Consider the following 23,281-nt stretch of genomic DNA (forward strand, 5'->3'; position numbering starts at 1 on the left):
AGGTCTTCAATAAATCAATTACCACTTGGTTCATCTTCTCGCACATCCCGTTGGTTTGAGGATGGTACGGTGTGGTTCTGATCTTCTTACACCCGTACAGTTGGCAGAATTCTTGGAACACTTCCGCTTCGAATGCAGGTCCCTGATCGGTCAGTACCTTCTCTGGGTAGCCATGGGGCCTACAAAAGTGCTGCTGGAAGGCCCTGGCGGCAGTCCTGGCCGTTAGATCCTTGACAGGCACAACCACCAAAAACCTGGAGTAGTGGTCCACGATGGTAAGGGCGTAGATATAGCCCGACCGGCTAGGTGTCAGCTTCACATTATCCAGCGCGACCAGTTCGAGCGGCCTTTTGGTGATGATAGGCCGCAGGGGAGCCCGTTGACTGTCACGGTCCTTTCTGCGCAGACTACATGGACCACACTCCCGACACCACTTCTCAATGGTTCTCTTCATGCCAATCCAATAGAACCTCCCTCGGAGTAGCTTCTCCAGCTTCCTCCATCCGAAGTGTACGGCTCCATCATGGTAGGCTCCCAGAACCATGGGCGCATCTCGCCTTGGCACCACTATCTGCCACACCAATTCATGAGTACGTGGGTCGATGCTCCTCCTGCACAGCTTGCCATCATGGATAAACAGCTTGATTCTCCCCTTCCACAGCTGTTGGGTTTCTTGAGGATCATCTGGGCCAGGGTGCAACCCAGCCTGCGTCAAGAGCTCCTTCACCTGACGGACCGCGGGGTCACTATCCTGGGTTTCTGCCCATCCGTGGTGGGGCAGTGGATTCAGCGTGGCATCCGGTTGGTTCTTGTGCCTGTTCTTCGCATGGTGAGAGTTCTGAGTGGCTTTGGGGCGATGGAAGGCAGGCAGCTCCACCTCTTCAAGTGCCTCCGGGTCTTCTCCCACTTCTGGTAAATTGGGCATTCGGGACAGAGCATCGGCATTGGCATTCTGGTGTCCTGCCCGATATTTGATGGTGAAATCATAGTTGGACAGCCGGGCCATCCACCGCTGTTCCAAAGCCCCGAGTTTGGCAGTACCCAGATGCGTTAGCGGATTGTTGTCCGTGAAGACGGTGAATTTCGCGGAGGCCAGGTAGTGCTTAAACCTCTCTGTCACTGCCCAGACAAGGGCAAGGAATTCCAGTTTGAAGGAACTGTAGTTGTCAGGGTTCCTTTCCGTGGGACGGAGTTTCCTGCTGGCGTAAGCGATCACTCTTTCCTTGCCTTTCTGGACTTGAGACAGCACGGCTCCTAGTCCCACATTACTGGCATCTGTGTACAGCACAAACGGTTGGTCGTATTCGGGGTAAGCCAGTACCTCTTCTCCCGTCAGTGCCGACTTCAAACAGGTGAAGGATTCCTCCAGCTCTTCGTTCCAATCAAAGGGGCTGTTCCTCCCCTTGGTCTTCTTTGGTTGGCCCACCAACAGGTTTTGCAAGGGTGCGGCCTTCTTGGTGAAGTCCTTAATGAACCTCCGGTAATAGCCTACCAGCCCGAGGAACTGCCGGACTTCGTGGAGGTCACTGGGCTTTGGCCAGTCCTTAATCACTGTGACCTTGTCGGGGTCTGGGGCCACTCCTTCAGCGCTCACCACATGGCCCAGGTACTGCACTTTAGGTTTCAGCAGATGACACTTGGACGGTTTCACCTTTAAGCCAAAGTTGGATAGGGCTTCAAACACCTCGGCCAGGTGCTTCAGGTGGTCTTCGTAGGTCTTAGAGAAGACAATGACATCATCCAAATATAGCAGCACGGTTTCAAAGTTCAGGTGTCCCAGGCAGCACTCCATCATCCTCTGAAACATTCCGGGAGCATTGCACAATCCGAAGGGCATGTAGTTGAACTCACAGAGACCCATTGGCGTCGTGAAGGCCGTCTTCTCTTTGTCCGCCTCCGCTACAGGAACCTGCCAGTACCCACTGGTGAGATCTAAGGTAGAGAAGTAGTTAGCAGATTTTAAGGCAGCCAGAGACTCCTCTATCCTAGGCAGTGGGTATGCGTCCTTATGTGTAATGCGATTCAACTGCCTGTAATCAACACACATTCTCATTGTACCATCTTTCTTTTTAACAAGGACTAACGGAGCTGCCCAGGGGCTACAGCTGTCTCTCACCACCCCAGCCTCCTTCATTTCCCGCAACATGTCCTTGGCACACTGGTAATGAGCTGGGGGTACAGGGCGATATCTCTCTTTTATGGGTCGGTGATCTCCCGTGGGGATGTGATGTTGGATCCCTTTCACCTGCCCAAAATCTGAGGGGTGTTTGCTGAATATCTGCTCGTACTCGTGTACCACCCTGTAGGCCCCCTGTTTTTGATGGGATGGGGTAGAGTCAGTGCCCACATGCAATTCCCAACACCAGTCCTTCGAGGGCTCTGCAGAACCTTTGTTCTCCGCCAAGTTTGACGGGACCAAGGGTTCAGGTGTCTGTATCACATTATTATTGACAGTGAACAATTTGGCGAGCGTGGTATACTTGGTGAGGTGAACCTCTTCCTCCCCACAATTGAGGACACGTACGGGCACTCTCCCCTGACGGACGTCGACCACCCCCCGGGCTGTCAGAACAGTAGGCCTATTGTCTGAATATACGGGTTCTACCAAGGCCTGGTAGTCCTTACCCCTGAGGCCTATGGCTGCTCGACACCATATTAACATTTCACTCTTGGGGGGTATCGCGATGAGGTTTGAATCACTCACAGTGACACGACCAATCTCACCACCAGTCAGCTCTACCTGCTGTCTCTGCATCAGAGCTCTGATTTCCTTCTGCAGGGCACGTTGCTCACTGTGGCCAGCGGTTTCTGCCACCTGTTGCAACAAAACAATCACTTCTGCAAGACAATTTTCTATAACATTAGTACCAAGAGTCATCATGGGATTACATTCTTGACGATCAATATCAACAATCACAATCCCTTGGGCTTTCAATTCCACCCGCCCCACTTTGATGGTGACCTCCTTATACCCCACTTGTGGCAACAGCTGACCATTACTGGCGATTATGGTGAAATCATCGTCAGGGCCACGAGTAATATCAGCGTCCTCCCAATACCGTTTGTAGAGCACGTAAGGTATAGTCGTCACCTGAGAACCGGTGTCCAGCAAAGCATTCAAGGGGATTCCATCAATCACTACAGGGAGAACTGGTCGTCCTCCAATATACTTGGTTCTCCAATGCTGCGGGCCTGACCGTCCTACTCCTGGGGGTTGGCCCTTTGCCCCAGGGGTTGCTCGTTTAAAGGACAGTACCTTGCAAGATGGCCCACCTGGTGACATCGGCGGCAGATGGGTCGTCCGTCATGATGGAAACGATCGCTGTCCCGGCCTCTGGTCGGTGGGGTCCTCTTCTGTCGCGTCCAGGGAACATCCTCTGGTCCGGAGGCTAGCTGGATCTTTTTCTTGGGGGCCTCCTGTAGGGACTGCACCGTCCGGGCTAGGGCAGCAACGTTCTTGGTCAGCTCCTGCACCTGAAGACGGAGTCCTGCAGGGGAGTCGTCCTCGAAGCTCTGGGCGTCGGCCTCCGCGGCAACTGGGGTATCCGATGCCACCTCCTGGTGGTATGTGAGAGCGGGGCGCCTGGGTGGTATTGCGCGGCTGGGCTGTCGCTCCTGCAATGCCTGGATAGCTTTATCTTTGAACTGCGCAAAAGTCAAGTCTGGATTTTGCATGGCCAGGAAGTGCAATTGGCCCCGCTGGTGACTGCACAGGAGCCCCTCAATGAACCGCTCCTTCAGAAGTTTATCCTCATCCTGCATGCTGCCGGGGTCACTCTGCTTAATGGCCCGCATCGCCTCCTGGAGATTAAGGGCATAGTCCCGTAAGCTATCCTGTGGCCTCTGTTTGCATCCATAAAAAGTCAGTTTAATTTCCGTAGCAGTGCGAGTATCAAAGGTGGCTTTAAGCTTGGCAAAAATCTGTTGTGCAGTTCCTTTATCCTCAGCGGGCTAGGATTTCAATTCTCTCAGAGCCGCCCCAAAGAGTTGGCCGGTTATCATATGAACCTTCTGGGGCTCTGTCAGGGGATAGAACTCGAGCAGGCTGCAGAGCCCTTCCTTAAAGTCAGTGAATGTATGCGACTCCCCAGAGTATCGTGGGAGCCAGGCCGCTCCGGGCAGGTACGGCATAGAAAAGGGCATTATGGCTTTTGTGTTAGCGGCAGCGTCCGGCTGGCTGGGAGGAACAGCGGGTTCTGCGGCTACCGGTGGTGGTATTAGGGCCGCGGCTCCGTCCGCTGCGGGGACCGGAGCTGCCCCTGCGTCCGCGGCTGCGACCGCCACCTCCTCTCCTCCCGACTCAGACATGGCTGTCCCTTCCTCCCACTAACCTGCTGGAGGTCGGAGTTCCTCTTCCGGGATTGGCGCCTTACCGCGCTTTCCGTTCCGCGCTTCTTTTGGCTGATTCCGCCCACGTAGCTAAGGCTCCTCCCTCCGTGCGCGGCAATTGCGAATTTTTGGCGGTAAATGGCAGTACACAGTCTTTTCAATAAAGTACAGTTCAAGCGCAAGAAATCACAGTTCCAGAGCACACATGACCTGATTCTTCAGGCTTAAGTAGATCCTGTTCGTGACGCCAAGTTGGAGCGCCCCACACCGCCGCAGGGCCGAGGGGTACCCGGAGCCGGGCCTCTAGGTCTCAGTCCTGGCTAGACCCGGTCCGTGGCCCTGTCTGTCAGTGGGGGACGTCCGGTGCAATAAGTGATGATGATGGTGCAGTTGTGGGGTGCAAGTCGCGGTAAATAACGAAGACACCAGGTTGCAGTCTCTTTACCTCTTTACTGAAGGTTTTGGAGACCTCAGTCTAGAGCGCTGTTAACTGGGTTGTCAGAGACCGGCCGGTCCAAAGGCACATCAGGAGTTCTCTTTACAGGTGGGAATCAGTGTCTACCTTCTAGCGCTGGAGGTTGTAGTTCTTCCCTGCTGAGCTCCCGGGATAGTCCTCACAACTGTTTCTGTCTGTCTCTGATGTTCGTTCTCTCCGTCCCCCAGATGATATGGTAGGACGCACCCGTATGACGGGGTAGGCCTGGAGTTCTTCCGGGACCCTAGAGTCGCCCCTCTCCCACAACTGCCTCCGTTGTCTGCTTAGGTGTTAAGTGAGACAGCCAACCTATAATTAGCTGTCCGGCCGTGGTTTGCAGTGTACTTAAAGTCTCTTACTTGCTCGGCGTTCCGGCCACCGACTGTTTGCGCCTCAGAAGGATGTTGCCTCGGTCTAACAGCACGACTCCTTCTGGTCCCAATACTTCTTTACTGTATTCCAGTTTTGCACTGGTTAGTTCTGTTCTGAGGAGTCTGCCAGGATCCCATCCCTGACAGGTCCTCTCACTAGCTCTTCCCAGCTACTTCTCCCTGTCTTCCTGTCCAACCCCCAGTTTTACCATAGTGTGAGGAGTGGCCTACTAGATAGGACCACCCCCCCTGGTGGCCGGAGTGTGAAGTGTAGTGAGGTGTTACCTGGTCAGAGAAACTCCTTTAGTGCAATCAGACGTACCATAGCTCCCCATAGTGGCGGAGCCACAGTACTGCAACAACCAGGACTCTGGGGTGCTGCAGGTGCACAAGGGTACAGCCACTTCTGTACGTATATAAGACCTAGAGAGGGCCTGTGAAAGAAAAACGGAGGCCAGTTAGTTTGGGGGTACAACAAGCATTGCATTGGTGGAGCTTAGGGGGATCTGATCATCGTCCAGGTTATGCCAGAACCTTGGCTCATGTTCACATGTCTGGGACTTGGGGGTCTTACAGGCAGTATGATATCCCGAACAGGAGCAAGGAATTGAAGGAGAGGAATCGTCTCTGCAATCACAAGAGAGAGAGAAAGAGGATGGTCAGTGAAGGAAGATGGAGTCGGAGGCTGAAACAGGCCAAGGCATCGGTGACAGAAGTTAAGTACTGTCCATACTGGATAATAAACAAGAAAAAGAGAGCCATTATACTGTATGCACACCACCAGAAATTATAATGAATCAAACAAGCTTTATTGGTAACATGTATAAAAACAATTAAAACCATACATACAAAACTCCCTCCATATACGTGTGCCCAACACTGCCCAATACACAATATTCATACATCAAATATGGCAGATAATCAAATAGTATACACATATAAATAATTACTGGCAAAAGCCGCCCTGTCCTGATCAGCAAAAGATATATCTGTCGATAGCAAAACTCTGTCAGGCTGCAGCTTACCCCCAGCAAATAGTCCTCCTGGTATGTAATGGGTAGGGCACAAGCAAATGCGGCCAAATAATTACCCCAAATAGGAAGACGGAGCACGGTTGTCACCCGTCCTGAGCATAAGAGGGGTACATGCTGCAGCAGCTAGAAGGTGATCCAGACAGAAAGCTCACAGAATATGGAGAAAATGTAGCAAGAACTGGGCAGCCAGCAAGTGAAGGGCAATGGAGGGAGAGCCCAACGCGTATCGCTGTTCAAGACAGCTTCGTCAGGGGAAGTGAGTACTGTCCATACTGGCAATATAGTTGCCTGGAGATGAAACAAGACACAGAAACACAGGTTGAGAATAGGACTTTTACTAACTGGACCGTAATACTGTGCTGGGTTGTGGTGAAGTATAGAGGAACGATGAAGATATAGGACAAGTGAAGGAATTAGAACTATGTTTGGAAAATGCGCTGTATTGCAAAGAAAACGTTCATAAAGTTGTATTCCCGCTATCTACTGTATATGATCTCCACCAAATTATTGTTTAGTAAAAAGTTTATTTTTGACTGATGGTTTCCCTCGTTGAACTGTCAACCATATGTTCCTGGCCAACCAAAGTCATCGATAACATGCAGCCTGCAAGGGCTAGCCCTAGTCCACACTTAGCCAGGACCCCCACTTTCATGTAGCCTGCCGAGGTGTCAGATGCGAGCCCGAGGCTACCACCCCGATCCACGTTACAAGACCCTTATAATGGAAGCAATTCATAACTACATGACCCTTGTGACGTGGATCATTGCACTTATACAGTAGACTCAACAGTTGACATGAAGGGATGAATTTGGTCAGACAATACTCAGGTAAGCTGCAGTATCTAAACATCCATCCACAGGTATCAGAGGACCCAGGATGTGCTCACACAATATTTTCCATACCTTTAATCCACTTCCACCAGCCAGAAATGTTGACACCTGACAAGAAGGGAACATGGATTCATGCTTCTGCATAAATAAAATTCTGATCCTCCCATCAGTACAGTGCAACAGAAAACTTATCTAAGTAGAAAATGTTTCCACTGCTCAGAAATAAGGCTACGTTCACACTAGCGTTGTGCGCCGTTGCGTCGGCGACGCAACGCACAACGCACGCAAAAACGCGTCAAAACGCACGCAAAAACGCTGCGTTTTGCGACGCATGCGTCGGTTTTTGCCGAAAATCGGACGCAAGAAAAATGCAACTTGTTGCGTTTTCTTGGTCCGACGCTTGCGGCAAAAAAGACGCATGTGTTGCACAACGCAACAAAAAAAACCGCATGCGTCCCCCATGTTAAGTATAGGGGCGCATGACGCATGCGTCGCCGCTGCGTCGCCGACGCAAACCCGACGCACATTAGCTTAACGCTAATGTGAACGTAGCCTAACTGTTACTTTTTTTTCGCTCAAATAAGTTTTTTTCTTACTGTTTTGCTGGAAAGCAATGGCACTGGAACAAGACATCTGCTGCTATAGCCGAATTGTGTTAAGGAATGATCAGTACACACATTAGTATTCATCTGCAATTTGCATGACTGTGCACCTGTTTCAGAATAATTCTTGATGTCTTTGTTGATGAGTTGCTTATTTCTATAAGATCTAATAACACTGGAAGTTTTTCTTTTATCTCACTATTTTCATTATACTTTTGACATCCTTGCACATAAATACCTCATAATCTATCAGTGATTGCCTTGTGCAAAGTCGTGTCGTGTCTAATAAGTCACAGATGGAAAAGTGCTGCTGCCTAATTTCCACGCTTTGAACCTCCAGTTGGGAAAGAGCAGATGTTTCTAATAAATTGGCCGTTCATTGCATAACACTGATGGATAAAACAAGACTAAACAATAGGCCTTCACAGCCTTCTATAAATCATGGGGAAAATTTCATAACACCTTCTCTCCATCTACCTTGTAATTCTGAGGAAGATTGGAATTTTCTTGTGTACAGTCCTGTGGAAGAAGAGGACGGTGACATCTCTCTGGTGTTGTCCTCTCACTGGATAGAACTGGAGGAAACACATACAGGGACTGAATTCATTCTTCACATACAGATAATTATAGGCCGTGTGTATTTAGTCCTGTCTATTACCTGGTGATGTGAGGGGATCAGGAACCTCCATCATGACGTCCTTGTAGAGATCTTTGTGCCCTTCTAAATATTCCCACTCCTCCATTGAGAAATAGACGGTGACATCCTGACACCGTATAGGAACCTAATACATACAATGATACAGTCATCTCTTATACAATATCTCTTCATAGTGTTACTGTATAATGTCCCAGCATTCCCAGCAGTGTTACCTCTCCAGTTAGCAGCTCAATCATCTTGTAGGTGAGTTCTAGGATCTTCTGGTCATTGATGTCCTCATGTATCAGGAAGTGAGGTGGAGGCCCCATGATTGAGCTTGGGGGTCTTCCACCTCCCTCAGACACAGGGGTCTGATGGCGCTCTCTGGAGGGCTTTACTAATATGTAATCCTGATTAAGGAAAGACACATAAATAAATCTCACTACAGACATTTCCAGAGTCCTCACCTCTCCAGTTCTGTCCATCTGTTATTCCCATAGATAAGAATGATGTAATGTGACATCATCAGAATCTCTCACCTGACCAATAAGCCGGAAGAGGATCTCTAGGGTGAGGTGTAATATTCTCTCCGCCATCTTGTCCCTGTTCCTATCCATCCTTATAGGGTCACTCAGGAAAATTCTCCGATATAGATCTCCACTGAGAGGGTCTGATATTGTCAGGACCTGAATTGGGAGAAGATGACAATGTAACATTATAAAGATCCCATGCAAGAAATCTCTGGAGATTTTACCGACTTCACATGATCACTACATACACTCATGGGCCTGTCCTGCCTCCGGTATAACACAAAATCAAATTATAATCACTGTCATGGTCAGTCCCTCACTTAGACTCTTACGTCACATGGTAACTACAGTAAATACTGACACTCAAATAGCGCAATAATGGCTTCTTTACCCAGGCTTATCCCGACCATCAAAGGGGTATTCTCAAGTTTGAAAATGATCACCTATCTGTGTTATATGGGAGAACATCATGATTATTGGGTCATCTTTGGCGGTCTCAAAAAAGGCCCAGGCTAGGTAACCCTTTCCGACGCTGCGAACTTCAGACTCACGACTGCTGCTGGCCACAGCCAGATTTGTGGCTGAGGATGCAGTGCTTCTCGTGATTGCATCACTCCGTATCTATTCTGCAAGCTGCAAAGTAACCTCCTCGTCTTCCTCCTCCACCTCCTCTGCTGAGCTACTCAGCTGCATGCCTCTGGGCTCACACCAAGTGGGACCTACAACCTCATCGTCATCTTCTCTTTTCTCCCACTCCTTGCCCTGAGAGTCACCCTCCTCCTTGTCCTGCCCTGACAGCACAGTACAGTCCACATGCGCCTCGGGTATCTAAGTCTCATTAGGATCTTCTCCACCCCTGGGGGTTAACGTATGGTGATGAGGATCTGGATTCTGCTGTGACCTTTCTTCGTTCGGCCCTGGATCCAACAGGAAAAATTTTAGGCATTGGTGCAGAATCTTTCCTGCTTTTGATCCTGTTAATCTTTGGAGCATACCACTGATGCCCATGGAATAGAACAGCTCTGCAGAATGGCCCATCTGTGGTTCCCCACAGTCATTGGGCCGGTTAGAGAGTTTTTTCATAGGAGGAAACAATGGTAATTGGCGAGCAACCTCTGAGGATTGTGCTGTGTTTGATGTTAAGGTTTTAGAAGAGGAGGAGAGGCCACTTGATTCAGCACTTGCCATACTCAGGAGCACATGCTCTTTCTGGCCCTCGTCTACAAAGCGTACCGCTGTGCTCCCAGATCTGCTCCCTGACGAAGCATTGGGGTGGATGCGTGCCTTCTGGATACCTAACCTACCCCCTGCTGCTGGTAAGGATAATGGTCCCAATACTTTTTCTTGATGGTACTCCTACAGACATGGCTGAATGGAGGTCTGGACACACTATGGGAGCAGTGGTAGTTGTGGTTTAGGTTTCAGCAGTAACCCATTTCACCTTGTCACTTATTTTTATATATTTTCTATTTACGCCACTGGCTGGGCTGTTTATATGGGAATATGGCTTATAAGATATAAGATCTATTATTATTATTACTGCTGGTATATCCTGGTGTTGCGCGTTTACACGACACATATGTGGCAGTAGTGTCTTGCTGTTGTTTTCATCCCCTTGCACTTTTGTTCATGCTAACATTAATACAATTTGATAGCTTTTTAAACATTATTGACCTAGTGTCACCTTTTATTGTGTTGTTATTATTATATTGATATAAGACATACATTTTTCTGTGGAAAATTAATTTTGTGCCCCTTCTATGCTCCAGACCTCTTGATTAGCTGCTCTGGTGTGAATGTAGCATCACTGTCTGATTGTCTATTCATTCCTAATGCTTTTCTCTTAGCACACAGTGTGCACTTGTATGGGAGTCATGACGTTTTGATCCACTTGCATGTGATGTTTCAGTGCAGCACACTACATGGTGCCTGCTGCACTGATATGTGCAGTGCTTCAGAAACCTCGCTGCAGAGACCAGAGCAGTGGGGGAACAAGAAGAGGTGAGTATTGTATTTTTTTAAATCTGTGAATACATTGTAATGGCCAAAATACTGTATACAGGACTTTCAGGAGTGCATTATACTGTGTGGAGGACTATGGGGTGCATTGTGCTATAAGGAGGGCTATGTTGAATGCAGTATACTATATGGAGGAGTATGGGGGTGCATTATACTATTTGGAAGACTATGGGGGATGCATTGTACAATATGGATGACTATGTCTAGTGAACTCTACTATATAGAGGATTATGGAGATGCCTTATACTGTATGGAGGACTATAGGGTGCATTGAACTGCATGGAGGACTATGGATAGGTGCATTATACTACATGGAGGACTAAAAGGGTGCATTTATGGGAAGTGCATTATACTGTATGGAGGACTAGGGAGGTGCATTATATTACATATAGGACCTTGGGGGTGCATTATTCTATATGGAGGACTGGAGGTGCATTATATTATATGGATGACTAGGCGGGGTGCATTATACTATATGAAGGACTATGGGGAGTGCATTATATTATTTGAGAACTATAGAGAGTGCACTATAATATATGGAGAACCATGGAAAGTGCATTATACTATATGGAAGGCTATGTATAAAAAAAAAAATCACAAAATAAAGAAAAGAAAAAAGAAAAAATATGAATCCAATAAATACATTTATGTAAAAACAAAAATAAAGTACATATATTTAAGTGTTGCAGCATCTAGAACAACGTGTCCCATAAAACTGTCCTATTAGTTAACACCTTGAGTGAACACAGTAAAAGAATAGAAAAAACTTGTCAAAAAATTATGCTTTTTTATCTTATCGCTGAACAAAAAGTGAATAAAAATAAGTCAGGGGTCTCAAACTGCATTCCTTGAGGGCTGCAAACTGCGTGTTTTCAAGATTTACTTAGCATTGCACTAGGTGCTAGAATCATTATCTGTGCAGGTTATTAAGTTATCACCTGTGCAACACAAGGAAATCCTGAAAACATGACCTGTTTGCAGCCCTTGAGGAATGCAGCTTGAGACCTCTGAAATAAGTATAAGTAGAATGTAAAAAAAAATAATTAGCTAAAAACAAAATAAAAAATTTATACATTTCAGAATATAGAGATGCAAAAACAAAAACAATTTTATAGGAAAAAGTTTTATTGTGTGAAAGCGGAAACAAAACATGAAAAAAATTATATAAATGTCATATCGCTGTAGTCATACCGACACCTGAAGAATAAAGCTGCCTTATCAATATATCCGCACGGTAAAAGCATAAAAAAAACTTCAGAATTGTTGGTTTTTGTTCATTCTGCCATCCAAAAATTGGAATAGAAAGCGATCAAAAAAGTTATGTGGCCAAAAATGGTACCAATAAAAATGTCAACTCGTCCAGCAAAAAAACAAGCCCTCACATGACTGTCAGCAAAAATATAGAAAAATTATAGGTCTCAAAATATGGTGATGTAAAAATTTTGTTTAGCAAAACAAACCATTTTTAGTGTGTGACAGCAGCCAAAAGTAAAGCTTGGCTCACATTTATCCTGCGCTCTATGCTGAGCACTTACATCAGGGCTTCCATGTAAATCTTTGAAATATGTGATTCAGATGGAACCCCAGGTGGGAGATTCCTTATAATGAGGCAGATGGAGGCACTTTGGATACCATTTGGCCTGTGATCCAGCGGTGTTTTTTTTAGGCGTGCAGAAAAAAAGTGATCAACCACAGTTATGCGCACCTCTGAAAAGAATGACATAGCTGATCAGAGGTCAGATGGAGTTCAGAGTAACTCTGCTGCCTCATTATAGTTTAACATACATGTACAAGGATAAAGGAGACACCATAAATGTACAAGGATAAGGGAGACACCAGAAATATTATAATAAATCTGTACATAAAAATTAAATACTTAGTAGTGTCAGTATGGACAAATGGAAGAAAACCACTTGGATAAACAGGAGAAACTGACAAAGAACAGAAATCGAGACACGGTTAGAGAAGTAAGTTTCAAAATGTCAGGACAATAAAGAAATATTGTGAATAAAATTGCCTTTATTAACTAGTACAAGGGCATGTGGTGGCACAGAAGGCGCTCACAAAAATAATAATATACATTTAAAATGAACAATCCGTTATAAGTAGAAGCGCAGCCACAGGTATTATCTATCTATATAATTGTCTAAGGGGTCACTTCCGTCTGTTTGTCTGTCTGTAAAGGGAATCCCAAGTCGTTGATTGGTCACAGCCAGCTGGGCACAGTCAGGCCGCGAATTAGCACTTTCCTACTCCCCAGCAGTCAGTGCCCCCTCCATAGTCCCCCCAGCCAGCTCCCACATAGCGTTAAATGGACTGCCTTACACCGCGGAATAGCGTGGTGTAACGCAGTACGTTTACGGTACCATTAACGCTCTGTGTGACCAATTTTTTACTATTTATGCTGCCTCTGCAGCATCAACAGTAAAAACATATAATGCTAAAAATAATAAAAAAATAAAAAATCATTATATACTCACCCTCCGGCGGCCCCAGATCCAGCCCAGGCCTTTCCCGCTCCTCGCGCGCTGCTCCGGTCGCAAGAATGCATTGCGGCAACAACTGGAGATGACGTAGCGGTCTCACGAGACCGCTACATCATCATATGTTATTGGCTATCAATGTGTGTTGATTATAGGCAGATAAACTGCATTACACACAAGGATGCATACCCGTTGCCCAGAATAGAAGTCATTAGCTGCTTTAAAATCTGCTAACTACTTTTCCACTTTGGATCTCACCAGTGGGTACTGGCAGGTTCCCGTGGCAGAGGCGGATAAAGAAAGGACCGCCTTCACAACACCGATGGGTCTCTCCGAATTCAACTACATGCCGTTTGGACTGTGCAACACACCAGGAACATTCCAGAGGATGATGGAGTGCTGTCTCGGGCACAAGAATTTTGAAACCATCCTGTTGTACCTGGATGATGTCATAGTCTTCTCCAAGACATATGAAGACCACCTGAAGCACCTGGCCAAGGTGTTTGAAGCTAACTTTGGTCTGAAGGTAAAGCCATCCAAATGCCATCTGTTAAAGCCCAAAGTGCAGTACCTGGACCATGTGGTAAGCGCTGAAGGTGTGCCACCAGACCCTGACAAGGTCACCGTAATCAGGGACTGTCCAAAACCCAGGAAAATCCACGAAGTCCGACAGTTCCTCAGGTTGGTAGGCTACTACCGAAGATTTATCAAAGACTTCGCCAAGGTAGCCGCACCACTTCAAGACCTGTTAGTTGGCCAGTCCAAGAAGACAAAAGGTAAGAATACTCCATTTGAATGGAACAACAGGCTGGAAGGCTCCTTCATTCAGTTGAAGTTGGCTCTCATGGGAGATGAGGTACTGGCCTACCCTGACTGACCAACCGTTTGCACTCTACACAGACGCCAACAACGTGGGATTGGGAGCAGTGTTGTCCCAGGTGCAGAAAGGCAAAGAAAGAGTAATTGCCTATGCCAGCTGGAAGTTTCGTCCCACTGAAAGGAAGCCCAAAAACTACAGTTCCTTCAAGCTGGAGTTCCTCGCCATAATCTGAGTGGTAACAGAGGTTCAAGCACTACCTGGCCTCTGCAAGATTCACAGTTTTCACGGACAACAATCCACTGACACACCTGAAGACGGCAAAACTAGGTGCCTTGGAGCAGCCGATGGATGGTTGTCCAACTATGAATTCACCATCAAGTACCGTCCATGGCACAAGAATGCCAATGCCAATTCGCTGTCCAGGATGCCCAACTTACCAGAAATGGGAGACGAACCTGATGCACTCGAAGAGATAGAGTTACCAGCTTTTCATCGCCCCGGGGCGACTCAGTATTCCCATTATGTGAGGAATAGGTGTAATGACAAGCAAGAAGCTATACTGAACCCATTACCTCATCATGGATGGGCAGAGACGCAGGACAGTGACCCCGCAGTCATCTGGTCAGGGAGCTGCGGATACAAGCCGATTCGCACCCTGGTCCAGATGCTCCACAAGAGACTCAACAGCTGTGGAAAGAGAAAGGCAAGCTGTTTATTTACGACGGTAAGCTGTGCCGGAGGAATTTCGACCCACGCATGCACGAGTTGGTCTGGCAGATAGTGGTCCCAAAACAAGATGCGCTAATGGTTCTGGAAGCATACCACGATGGAGCAGGAAACTTCGGATGGAAGAAGTTACTGATACCAGACTGTGATCCCATTCTATAATACATGTATATACCAGTTTTAACAACAGGGTACTTATAATTTCTGATGTATTCATAGACAAACGCCTCGTGAGGGATCACAGTCTTGTATCAGTACTGTGCCCATGTAGCTTGCCTGGAGATTAAGGTGTATGGCCACAACATTTGGGGCCAATGGTGTCTGTTATGATCCGGTGACCTTGGAGCAGCATGAAACTTTCTCTGGAGAAGGTGGAACCTGTACTGACCGCAAACCCTGAACTTAACACCGCAACTAGAAGTAGCCGTGGGATGTACCTAACAATCCTAGACACCTCGACACAGCCGGAGGACTAAATACCCCTATAGATAGAAATGGGAATACTATCTTGCCTCAGAGAAAAACCCCAAAGGATAGGCAGCCCCCCACAAATATTGACTGTGAGAGGAGAGGAAAAAACACACGCAGACTGAAAACAGGATTTAGCAAAGGAGGCCACTGTAGCTAAATAGAAAAGGATAGGACAGAATGCTAAGCGGTCAGTATTAAAACCCTAAAAAAATATCCACAGCAGATAATACAAAAATTCCACCATCTAACTAAAGAAATGGATTGTATATCTGCATCTCCTGAGAATCCAACTTGACTGAATAAATCCTTACACAGTCTAAGCTGGACAAGAAAAAACATTGAATAGCACTGAATTGAAAAGCCCACAGCATGTGGGCTGCAGAAACCAAAACCAGACACTTATCTTGATTTGGGCAGCAGGGCAGGAGGAACCAGACAGAGATGTAGAACCTCCAAAAACAATGGACAACTGGCAAGAACTAATGGATCCTGCACACCTAAATACCCCAGTGAGAACAGCAATAAGCAGGGACACCTAAGCAGAATTACAACCCAGGGACGACTGCATTACCATCAACAACCACCGGAGGGAACCCAAGAGCAGAATTCACAACAGTACCCCCCCTTGAGGAGGGGTCACCGAACCCTCACCAGAGCCCCCAGGCCGATTAGGACGAGCCAGATGAAAGGCACGGACCAAATCAGCAGCATGGACATCAGAGGCAAAAACCCAAGAATTATCCTCCTGGCCATAACCCTTCCATTTGACAAGGTACTGAAGCTTCCACCTCGAAAAGCGAGAATCCAAAATCTTCTCAACCACATACTCCAACTCCCCATCAACCAACACAGGGGCCGGAGGATCAACAGAAGGAACAACGGGCACCACATATTTCCACAATAAGGATCTATGGAAGACATTATGGATAGCAAAAGAGGCCGGAAGGGCCAATCGAAAAGACACCGGATTAATAATCTCAGAAATCCTATAAGGACGAATAAACTGAGAATTAAACTTAGGGGAAGAAACCTTCATAGGAACATGACGGGAAGACAACCAGACCAGATCCCCAACCCGAAGCCGGGAACCAACACACCGACGACGGTTAGCAAAACGTTGCGCCTCCTCCTGAGACAACACCAAATTGTCCACCACATGAGCCCAAATCTGCTGCAACCTGTCAACCACAGAATCCACACCAGGACAGTCAGAAGGCTCAACCTGCCCCGAAGAAAAACGAGGATGAAAACCAAAATTACAAAAGAAGGGCGAAACCAAGGTAGCCGAACTAGCCCGATTATTAAGGGCAAACTCGCCCAACGGCAAGAAAGCCACCCAATCATCCTGATCAGCAGACACAAAGCATCTCAAATAAGTTTCCAAAGTCTGATTAGTTCGCTCGGTCTGGCCATTTGTCTGAGGATGGAATGCGGAAGAAAAAGACAAATCAATGCCCAGCCTAGCACAAAAGGCTCGCCAAAACCTAGAAACAAACTGGGAACCTCTGTCGGACACAATATTCTCTGGAATACCATGCAAACGAACCACATGCTGGAAAAACAACGGAACCAAATCAGAAGAGGAAGGCAATTTAGGCAAAGGCACCAAATGAACCATCTTAGAGAACCGGTCACAAACAACCCAGATAACCAACATCCTCTGGGAAACTGGAAGATCAGAAATAAAATCCATAGAAATATGCGTCCAGGGCCTCTCAGGGACCGGCAATGGCAAAAGCAACCCACTAGCACAGGAACAACAAGGCTTGGCCCGCGCACAAGTCCCACAGGACTGCACAAAAGAACGCACATCACGTGACAAAGAAGGCCACCAAAAGGACCTACCAACCAAATCTCTGGTACCAAAAATACCAGGATGGCCAGCCAACACAGAACAATGAACCTCAGAAATCACTCTACTAGTCCATCTATCAGGAACAAACAATTTCCCCACTGCACAGCGATCAGGTTTGTCAGCCTGAAATTCCTGAAGAACCCGTCGTAAATCAGGGGAAATGGCAGAAAGGACCACCCCTTCTTTCAAAATGCCGACCGGTTCAAGGACCTCAGGAGAATCAGGCAAAAAACTCCTAGAGAGGGCATCAGCCTTAATATTCTTAGAACCCGGAAGATACGAGACCACGAAATCGAAACGGGAAAAAAACAAGGACCATCGAGCCTGCCTAGGATTCAGCCGTCTGGCAGACTCGAGGTAAATCAGATTCTTATGATCGGTCAAGACCACAATACGGTGCTTAGCTCCCTCAAGCCAATGTCGCCACTCCTCAAACGCCCACTTCATAGCCAACAACTCCCGATTGCCGACATCATAATTGCGTTCAGCAGGTGAAAACTTACGGGAAAAGAAGGCACACGGTTTCAACAAGGAACCAACAGAATCCCTCTGAGACAAAACGGCCCCTGCCCCTATCTCAGAAGCGTCAACCTCAACCTGAAACGGAAGAGAAACATCCGGTTGACGCAACTCCGGGGCAGAAGTAAATCGGCGTTTAAGCTCCTGAAAGGCAGAGACAGCCGCAGAGGACCAATTCGTCACATCAGCGCCTTTCTTCGTCAAATCGGTCAAGGGTTTAACCACACTGGAGAAGTTAGCACTGAAACGGCGATAAAAATTAGCAAAGCCCAAAAATTTCTGAAGGCTCTTCACGGATGTGGGTTGAATCCAATCATGAATGGCCTGAACCTTAACCGGATCCATCTCTATAGATGAGGGAGAAAAAATGAAGCCCAATTAAGAAACCTTCTGCACTCCAAAGAGACACTTAGACCCCTTCACAAACAAAGCATTATCACGAAGGATTTGAAATACCATCCTGACCTGTTTCACATGAGACTCCCAATCATCAGAAAAAATTAAAATGTCATCCAAATATACAATCATGAATTTATCAAGATAAGTCCGGAAGATATCGTGCATGAAGGACTGAAAAACAGAAGGAGCATTAGAGAGCCCGAACGGCATCACAAGGTATTCAAAATGACCCTCGGGCGTATTAAACGCAGTTTTCCATTCATCACCCTGCTTAATACGAACAAGATTATACTAACTAATCACAGACATAGACTTCCGATCCAACATAGGATTATGTACCTGCAACCACGGAAAACCCAGCACGATAGCATCATGCAAATTATGCAACACCAGAAATTGACAATCTTCCTGATGGGCTGGCGCCATGCACATGGTCACCTGTGTCCAAAACTGAGGCTTATTTTTAGCCAAGGGTGTAGCATCAATGCCCCTTAAAGGAATAGGGTTCTGCAAAGGCTGCAAGGAAAAACCACAACGCCTCGCAAACTCAAAGTCCATTAAGTTCAAGGCGGCGCCTGAATCCACAAACGCCATGACAGAAACTGATGACAAGCAGATCAAGGACACAGATAACAGAAATTTAGGTTGTACAGTACTGATGGTAAATGAACTAGCGATCCTCTTTGTACGTTTAGGGCTGACCGAAATGACATGAGAAGCATCGCCACAATAAAAACACAACCTATTCTGATGTCTGAAACCTTGCTGTTCCGTTCTAGACAGAATCCTATCACACTGCATTGGCTCAGGCATCTGCTCTGAGGACAACGCCACAGCGCGCACAGCTCTGCGCTCCCGCAAGCACCGATCAATCTGAATGGCCAGAGACATAGAATCACTCAGATCGACAGGCGTGGGAAACCCCACCATAACATCTTTAATGGATTCAGAAAGACCCTTTCTGAAAATTGCCGCCAAAGCATCATCATTCCATTTAGTCAACACAGACCATTTTCTAAATTTCTGACAGTACAATTCTGCCGCTTCTTGACCCTGAGACAGGGCCAATAAGGTCTTCTCCGCTTGATCCACAGAATTTGGATCATCATATAATAATCCTAAAGCCTGAAAAAAGGCGTCTATATTAAGCAAGGCCGGATTCCCCGATTCCAGGGAAAATGTCCAATCCTGAGGATCGCCACGCAGCAGGGAGATAACTGTTGTGAATTCTGTTGTGGGTTCTGCTCTTGGGCTCCCTCCGGTGGTTATAAGTGGTAGTGCTGCTGTTTATCCTTCACAGCAGTCATCAGGTGCGTCCACTTCGGACGGGGCTATTTAGTCTGGCTTCACCCTTTAGTGAGTGCCAGTTGTTCATTGTTCTGGAGGATTCACATCCCTTCCTGGTAGCTCCTGCTTGCAGTTCATTTCTTCAAGATAAGTTCTGCTTGTTTTTCTGCCCACATGTTGTGGGCCTCATTGTTCAGTGCATTACATGTTTTTTCTTGTCCAGCTTAATCTGTGTAAGGATTTATGCAGCCAAGCTGGTATCTCTGGAGAGGCAGATTTACCCTCTATGTCTTTAGTTAGATGTGGAGTTTTTTGTATTATCTGTGGTGGACATTTCTTAGTATTTTAATACTGACCGCATAGTTCTCTGTCCTATCTTTTCTATCTAGCTAGATTGGCCTCCTTTGCTAAATTCTGTTTTCAGCCTGTGTATGTTTTTTCCTCTCCTCTCACAGTCAATATTTGTGGGGGGCTGCCTATCCTTTGGGAATTTTCTCTGAGGCAAGATAGTTTTCCCTTTTCTATCTATAGGGTTAATTAGTCCTCCGGCTGTGTCGAGGTGTCTAGGATTGGTAGGTACATCCCACGGCTACTTCTAGTTGCGGTGTTAAGTCCAGGGTCTGCGGTCAGTACAGTTACCACATTCTCCAGAGTACGTCTCATAACATTGAATAGCACTGAATTGAAAAGCCCACAGCATGTGGGCTGCAGAAACAAAAACCAGACACTTATCTTGCTGATTTGGGCAGCAGGGCAGGAGGAACCAGACAGAGATGTAGAATCTCCAAGAACAATGGACAACTGGCAAGGACTAATGGATCCTGCACACCTAAATACCACAGTGAGAACAGCAATAAGCAGGGACACCTGAGCAGAATTACAACCCAGGGACGACTGCATTTCCATCAACAACCACCGGAGGGAACCCAAGAGCAGAATTCACAACAGGTTTCATACCCTTGAAGGGATTAGTTTATCTGGAGGGCTTGCTCTTAGGGTAAGCTGACGTTGAGTGGGGGTGCCATATCCGCTGGTAGGGTGCCAACCCCCACAGTCAGGCAGGATGCATATCAGCAGGGAACAGTTATAGTGAGGTACCCAGTGTTTAATATGCACTTTTGCACTTTATGTTATTTTGTTATTCAACCTTTTCACACTGTTTTATGGTTGCTGCTAATGAATTAGTTACAGATAGGCAATCATCGTTCTTTTCATCTTTTCCTGTCATGTCAGAATGGTGGTTTAAATGTATCACATTATCTATAGTTGACAAACAGGAGTCATAGAGACAGCTGCCGTTGAGCGGGGGCGCCTATCTCGTATATATTTGTAGGGTGCCAACCTCCGCTGCAAGGCAGGGAAAATTAGTATTAACAGTGTGAGGGGCATCTTTAGCCCAGCACGGTTGCTTGCATGTTGATTGTTTGTTCAATGTTTTAAAGTGAGCAATAAAGATTTGGTTTTATCTATGATCTGTTAAGGCACAAGGTTTTTTTGGTTTTTGCAACGTTCAAGCCAAAAGTGCCTCCCGTAAGGGATGAAAAAGTTTAAACCTGTTTTATGCTGTGTCAAAATGTTTGCACAATTTAATCTGTTGTTTATGTTTTCTTTTCCCAGTCCGGGAGTACAGGAGTTAATGGGGGGGGGGAAATGTGGCACACCAGGAGTTCGGGTACCACAGTGATGCTGCCCTCCTCTCGGGGAGGGTAGTGCCATGCAGGAGGGATCACCTTTGGCAGGTAATCTTGTATTCAAGACATTCTGGCTCCAGGCCAGGAGGGGGAGCTCAAAACCCAGTTTTAGGGCAACTTCCCTATATCCATCCTGGTCTGGAGGAGGAGCCTGTTCAGTTGAGAGTGAACAGAGACAGGGAAGCAGCAGAGGAGAGATCAAGGGCTAGAGGAGGCTGCGAGTGGATCTCCTTTATGCCAGAGCGCAGAAACCGGGCACTGGAAGCCCGAGGCTGTGGGGGAACTGCAAGCCCCCCAGCAGAACCGGAGGCCAGAGAGCTTAATGTGACCTGCCCACACTAAACCTGAAGTACAGCAGCATTTTAGAGCCTGGAGTCAATGTGTCAAGGACCCAGAGAGTACGGCTCAGGCTGCCTATCGTGCAGGGGCTGTCCCAGGACAGGAGAAAGAAAGTGTTCCTTGTTAGGACTACAGGTAGCAAGGGACCAGAAAGCAGTGCATAAGTGAAAGGCCCCAACCTAACCTGCCAAAGGGATCCTTACCTGTTTGCAGGATGCCTGGACTCCATCTCTACCTGTACCTGGTACCCTGGACTGTGGTCTGCAACATCAGTAAACCAGGTAAAGTTTGCAATCCTGTGTCCTCTACTTATTCACCGGTGACTCACTATCCTTGCCACACACCTTGGGAGCCCTGGTTACCACGCTTCACCTGTGGGAAACATCACCATCCAGCCGCCATAGCATCACCCCAGAGGACCCCTGTAAGCGGCGTTGGTCCCTACTGACTGAGAACCACAGGTGGCATCACGAAAATACAAAAATAGACTTTATTAAACCCTTAAAAGACAATCCCACTAAATTTGAGTGCCAAGGGCACAGACCGGGTCGCTGACCGAGAACCACAGTGTCACGCCGTTCTATCTGTATCTGGTTTTTGGCGTGACAATGCATGTCTTTGCTTTAACCCTTTGCTCTTTTCCCCCTGATTGAGCTGGGATACTGTTGGCTGTTACCTGTATGGAGCCTTCTCAGTTCCCTGCTCTGCTGCGTAGGCATACATGTGTGGTTAGGTATTTGCTCTGCTGCATGACCATCCACATGTGCGGTCCCTGGTTGCTGCTGTGGAAGCTGTCCGTGCGTTGCGAGGTCATTCGCAGCTGGTGCATGACTTTCCACGTGTGTCTGTGTGTGCAGTTGATGCTAGGTGCCCTGAGCCTCAGTTCCTGCACTGATTGTGCTGTAATGGTTGTAATGGCCTGGAGTTTGGAGCCTGTTGACTGTGGTGGTGCCTGTAGGTCATGTCAGATGTCCTGAACCGAACGACTCCTGTCTGATGTCTGCTAGTGACCCTGTGTCCAGATGTCCTATCTGTGTACCCTGATGTCATGCCTGCATCCTGATGACCTCGTGTGCCCTGATGTCCTGATGACCTCATGTACACTGATGTCCTGACATCCTGTCTGTGTCCTGATGTCTTGCCTGTGTCCTGATAAACTCATGTACCCTGATGTCCTGCCTGTGCCCTGATGTCCCACCTATGTCCTGATGTCCCACCTATGTGTGCCTCGGTGATCCGTTGGTGCCTTGAGGTCCACTGAGTTGTACCCTTCTGGGAGGTGTGGAATCGGGAGCCTGGCATAAGCATGTTTGGTTTATGTACTATGTGACTTTACTTTAGTAAACTTTACTTTCTCTATACATGAAGTTGTGCGGTGTAATCAAGTCCTACGTGTCTCTTTCCTTGTCCACATGCTCAGCTGCCACAGAACCCCGGTCTCTGCCCTTCCCTAGTTCAGGTAGGTCGGCGTCGGGGCGTCTATGGGCTGGGCCACATCAGCGGCTGTAGCTGACCTTGACACAAAGGTGGCGTCACGAAAATAGACTTTATTAAACCCTTAAAAGATAATTCCCTCAAATTTGAGTGCCCAGGGCATGGACTAGGTCGCTGCCACTGTGACCACCCTTTTAACTACCCGGACCCGGTGCCGAGTATCCCAGGCCCTGGTGCGCAACTCAGACGCATATCATGAGAATATAAAGGTAAATGCTAGTGAAGGCTACTTAGACATTTGCGTCGGTACTCGCCATTCACAAAGCGTCGGCGCGACGTACCGACGGAGGTTTGTCCTTTCACATTTCCGTCTATAGTCCCAGAGAGGAAAGAGAGTGCGAGATTTCCTGCTGGGCATGCACAGTCAGAA

At 47.3% G+C, this 23,281-nt stretch overlaps 2 protein-coding genes across 5 annotated transcripts in view; both read right to left on the minus strand.

Moving 5' to 3' along the window:
* LOC143767223 (uncharacterized) overlaps nucleotides 1-23,281 on the minus strand; it is a 323,645-nt gene that overhangs the window by 145,886 nt on the left and 154,478 nt on the right. The gene's annotated exons all lie outside the window — the stretch shown is intronic.
* The window catches only part of LOC143767300 (gastrula zinc finger protein XlCGF66.1-like), a 91,134-nt gene that overhangs the window by 42,537 nt on the left and 25,316 nt on the right, over nucleotides 1-23,281 (minus strand). For 3 of the 4 annotated variants that reach the window (XM_077255531.1, XM_077255532.1, XM_077255530.1), the window contains exons 2-5: nucleotides 8,818-8,964; nucleotides 8,512-8,688; nucleotides 8,300-8,423; nucleotides 8,119-8,216 (exon numbers count right to left, since the gene is read on the minus strand). In XM_077255531.1, the coding sequence (XP_077111646.1) occupies nucleotides 8,119-8,216; nucleotides 8,300-8,423; nucleotides 8,512-8,688; nucleotides 8,818-8,895 (477 nt within the window). In that variant the 5' untranslated portion in view covers nucleotides 8,896-8,964. Of the gene's footprint in view, nucleotides 1-7,111; nucleotides 7,148-8,118; nucleotides 8,217-8,299; nucleotides 8,424-8,511; nucleotides 8,689-8,817; nucleotides 8,965-23,281 lie in introns of all 4 variants that reach the window. The other variant, XM_077255529.1, reaches the window with a different exon arrangement.

This window comes from Ranitomeya variabilis, chromosome 4 (assembly GCF_051348905.1).
Source record: "Ranitomeya variabilis isolate aRanVar5 chromosome 4, aRanVar5.hap1, whole genome shotgun sequence".
Lineage (NCBI taxonomy): Eukaryota > Metazoa > Chordata > Amphibia > Anura > Dendrobatidae > Ranitomeya > Ranitomeya variabilis.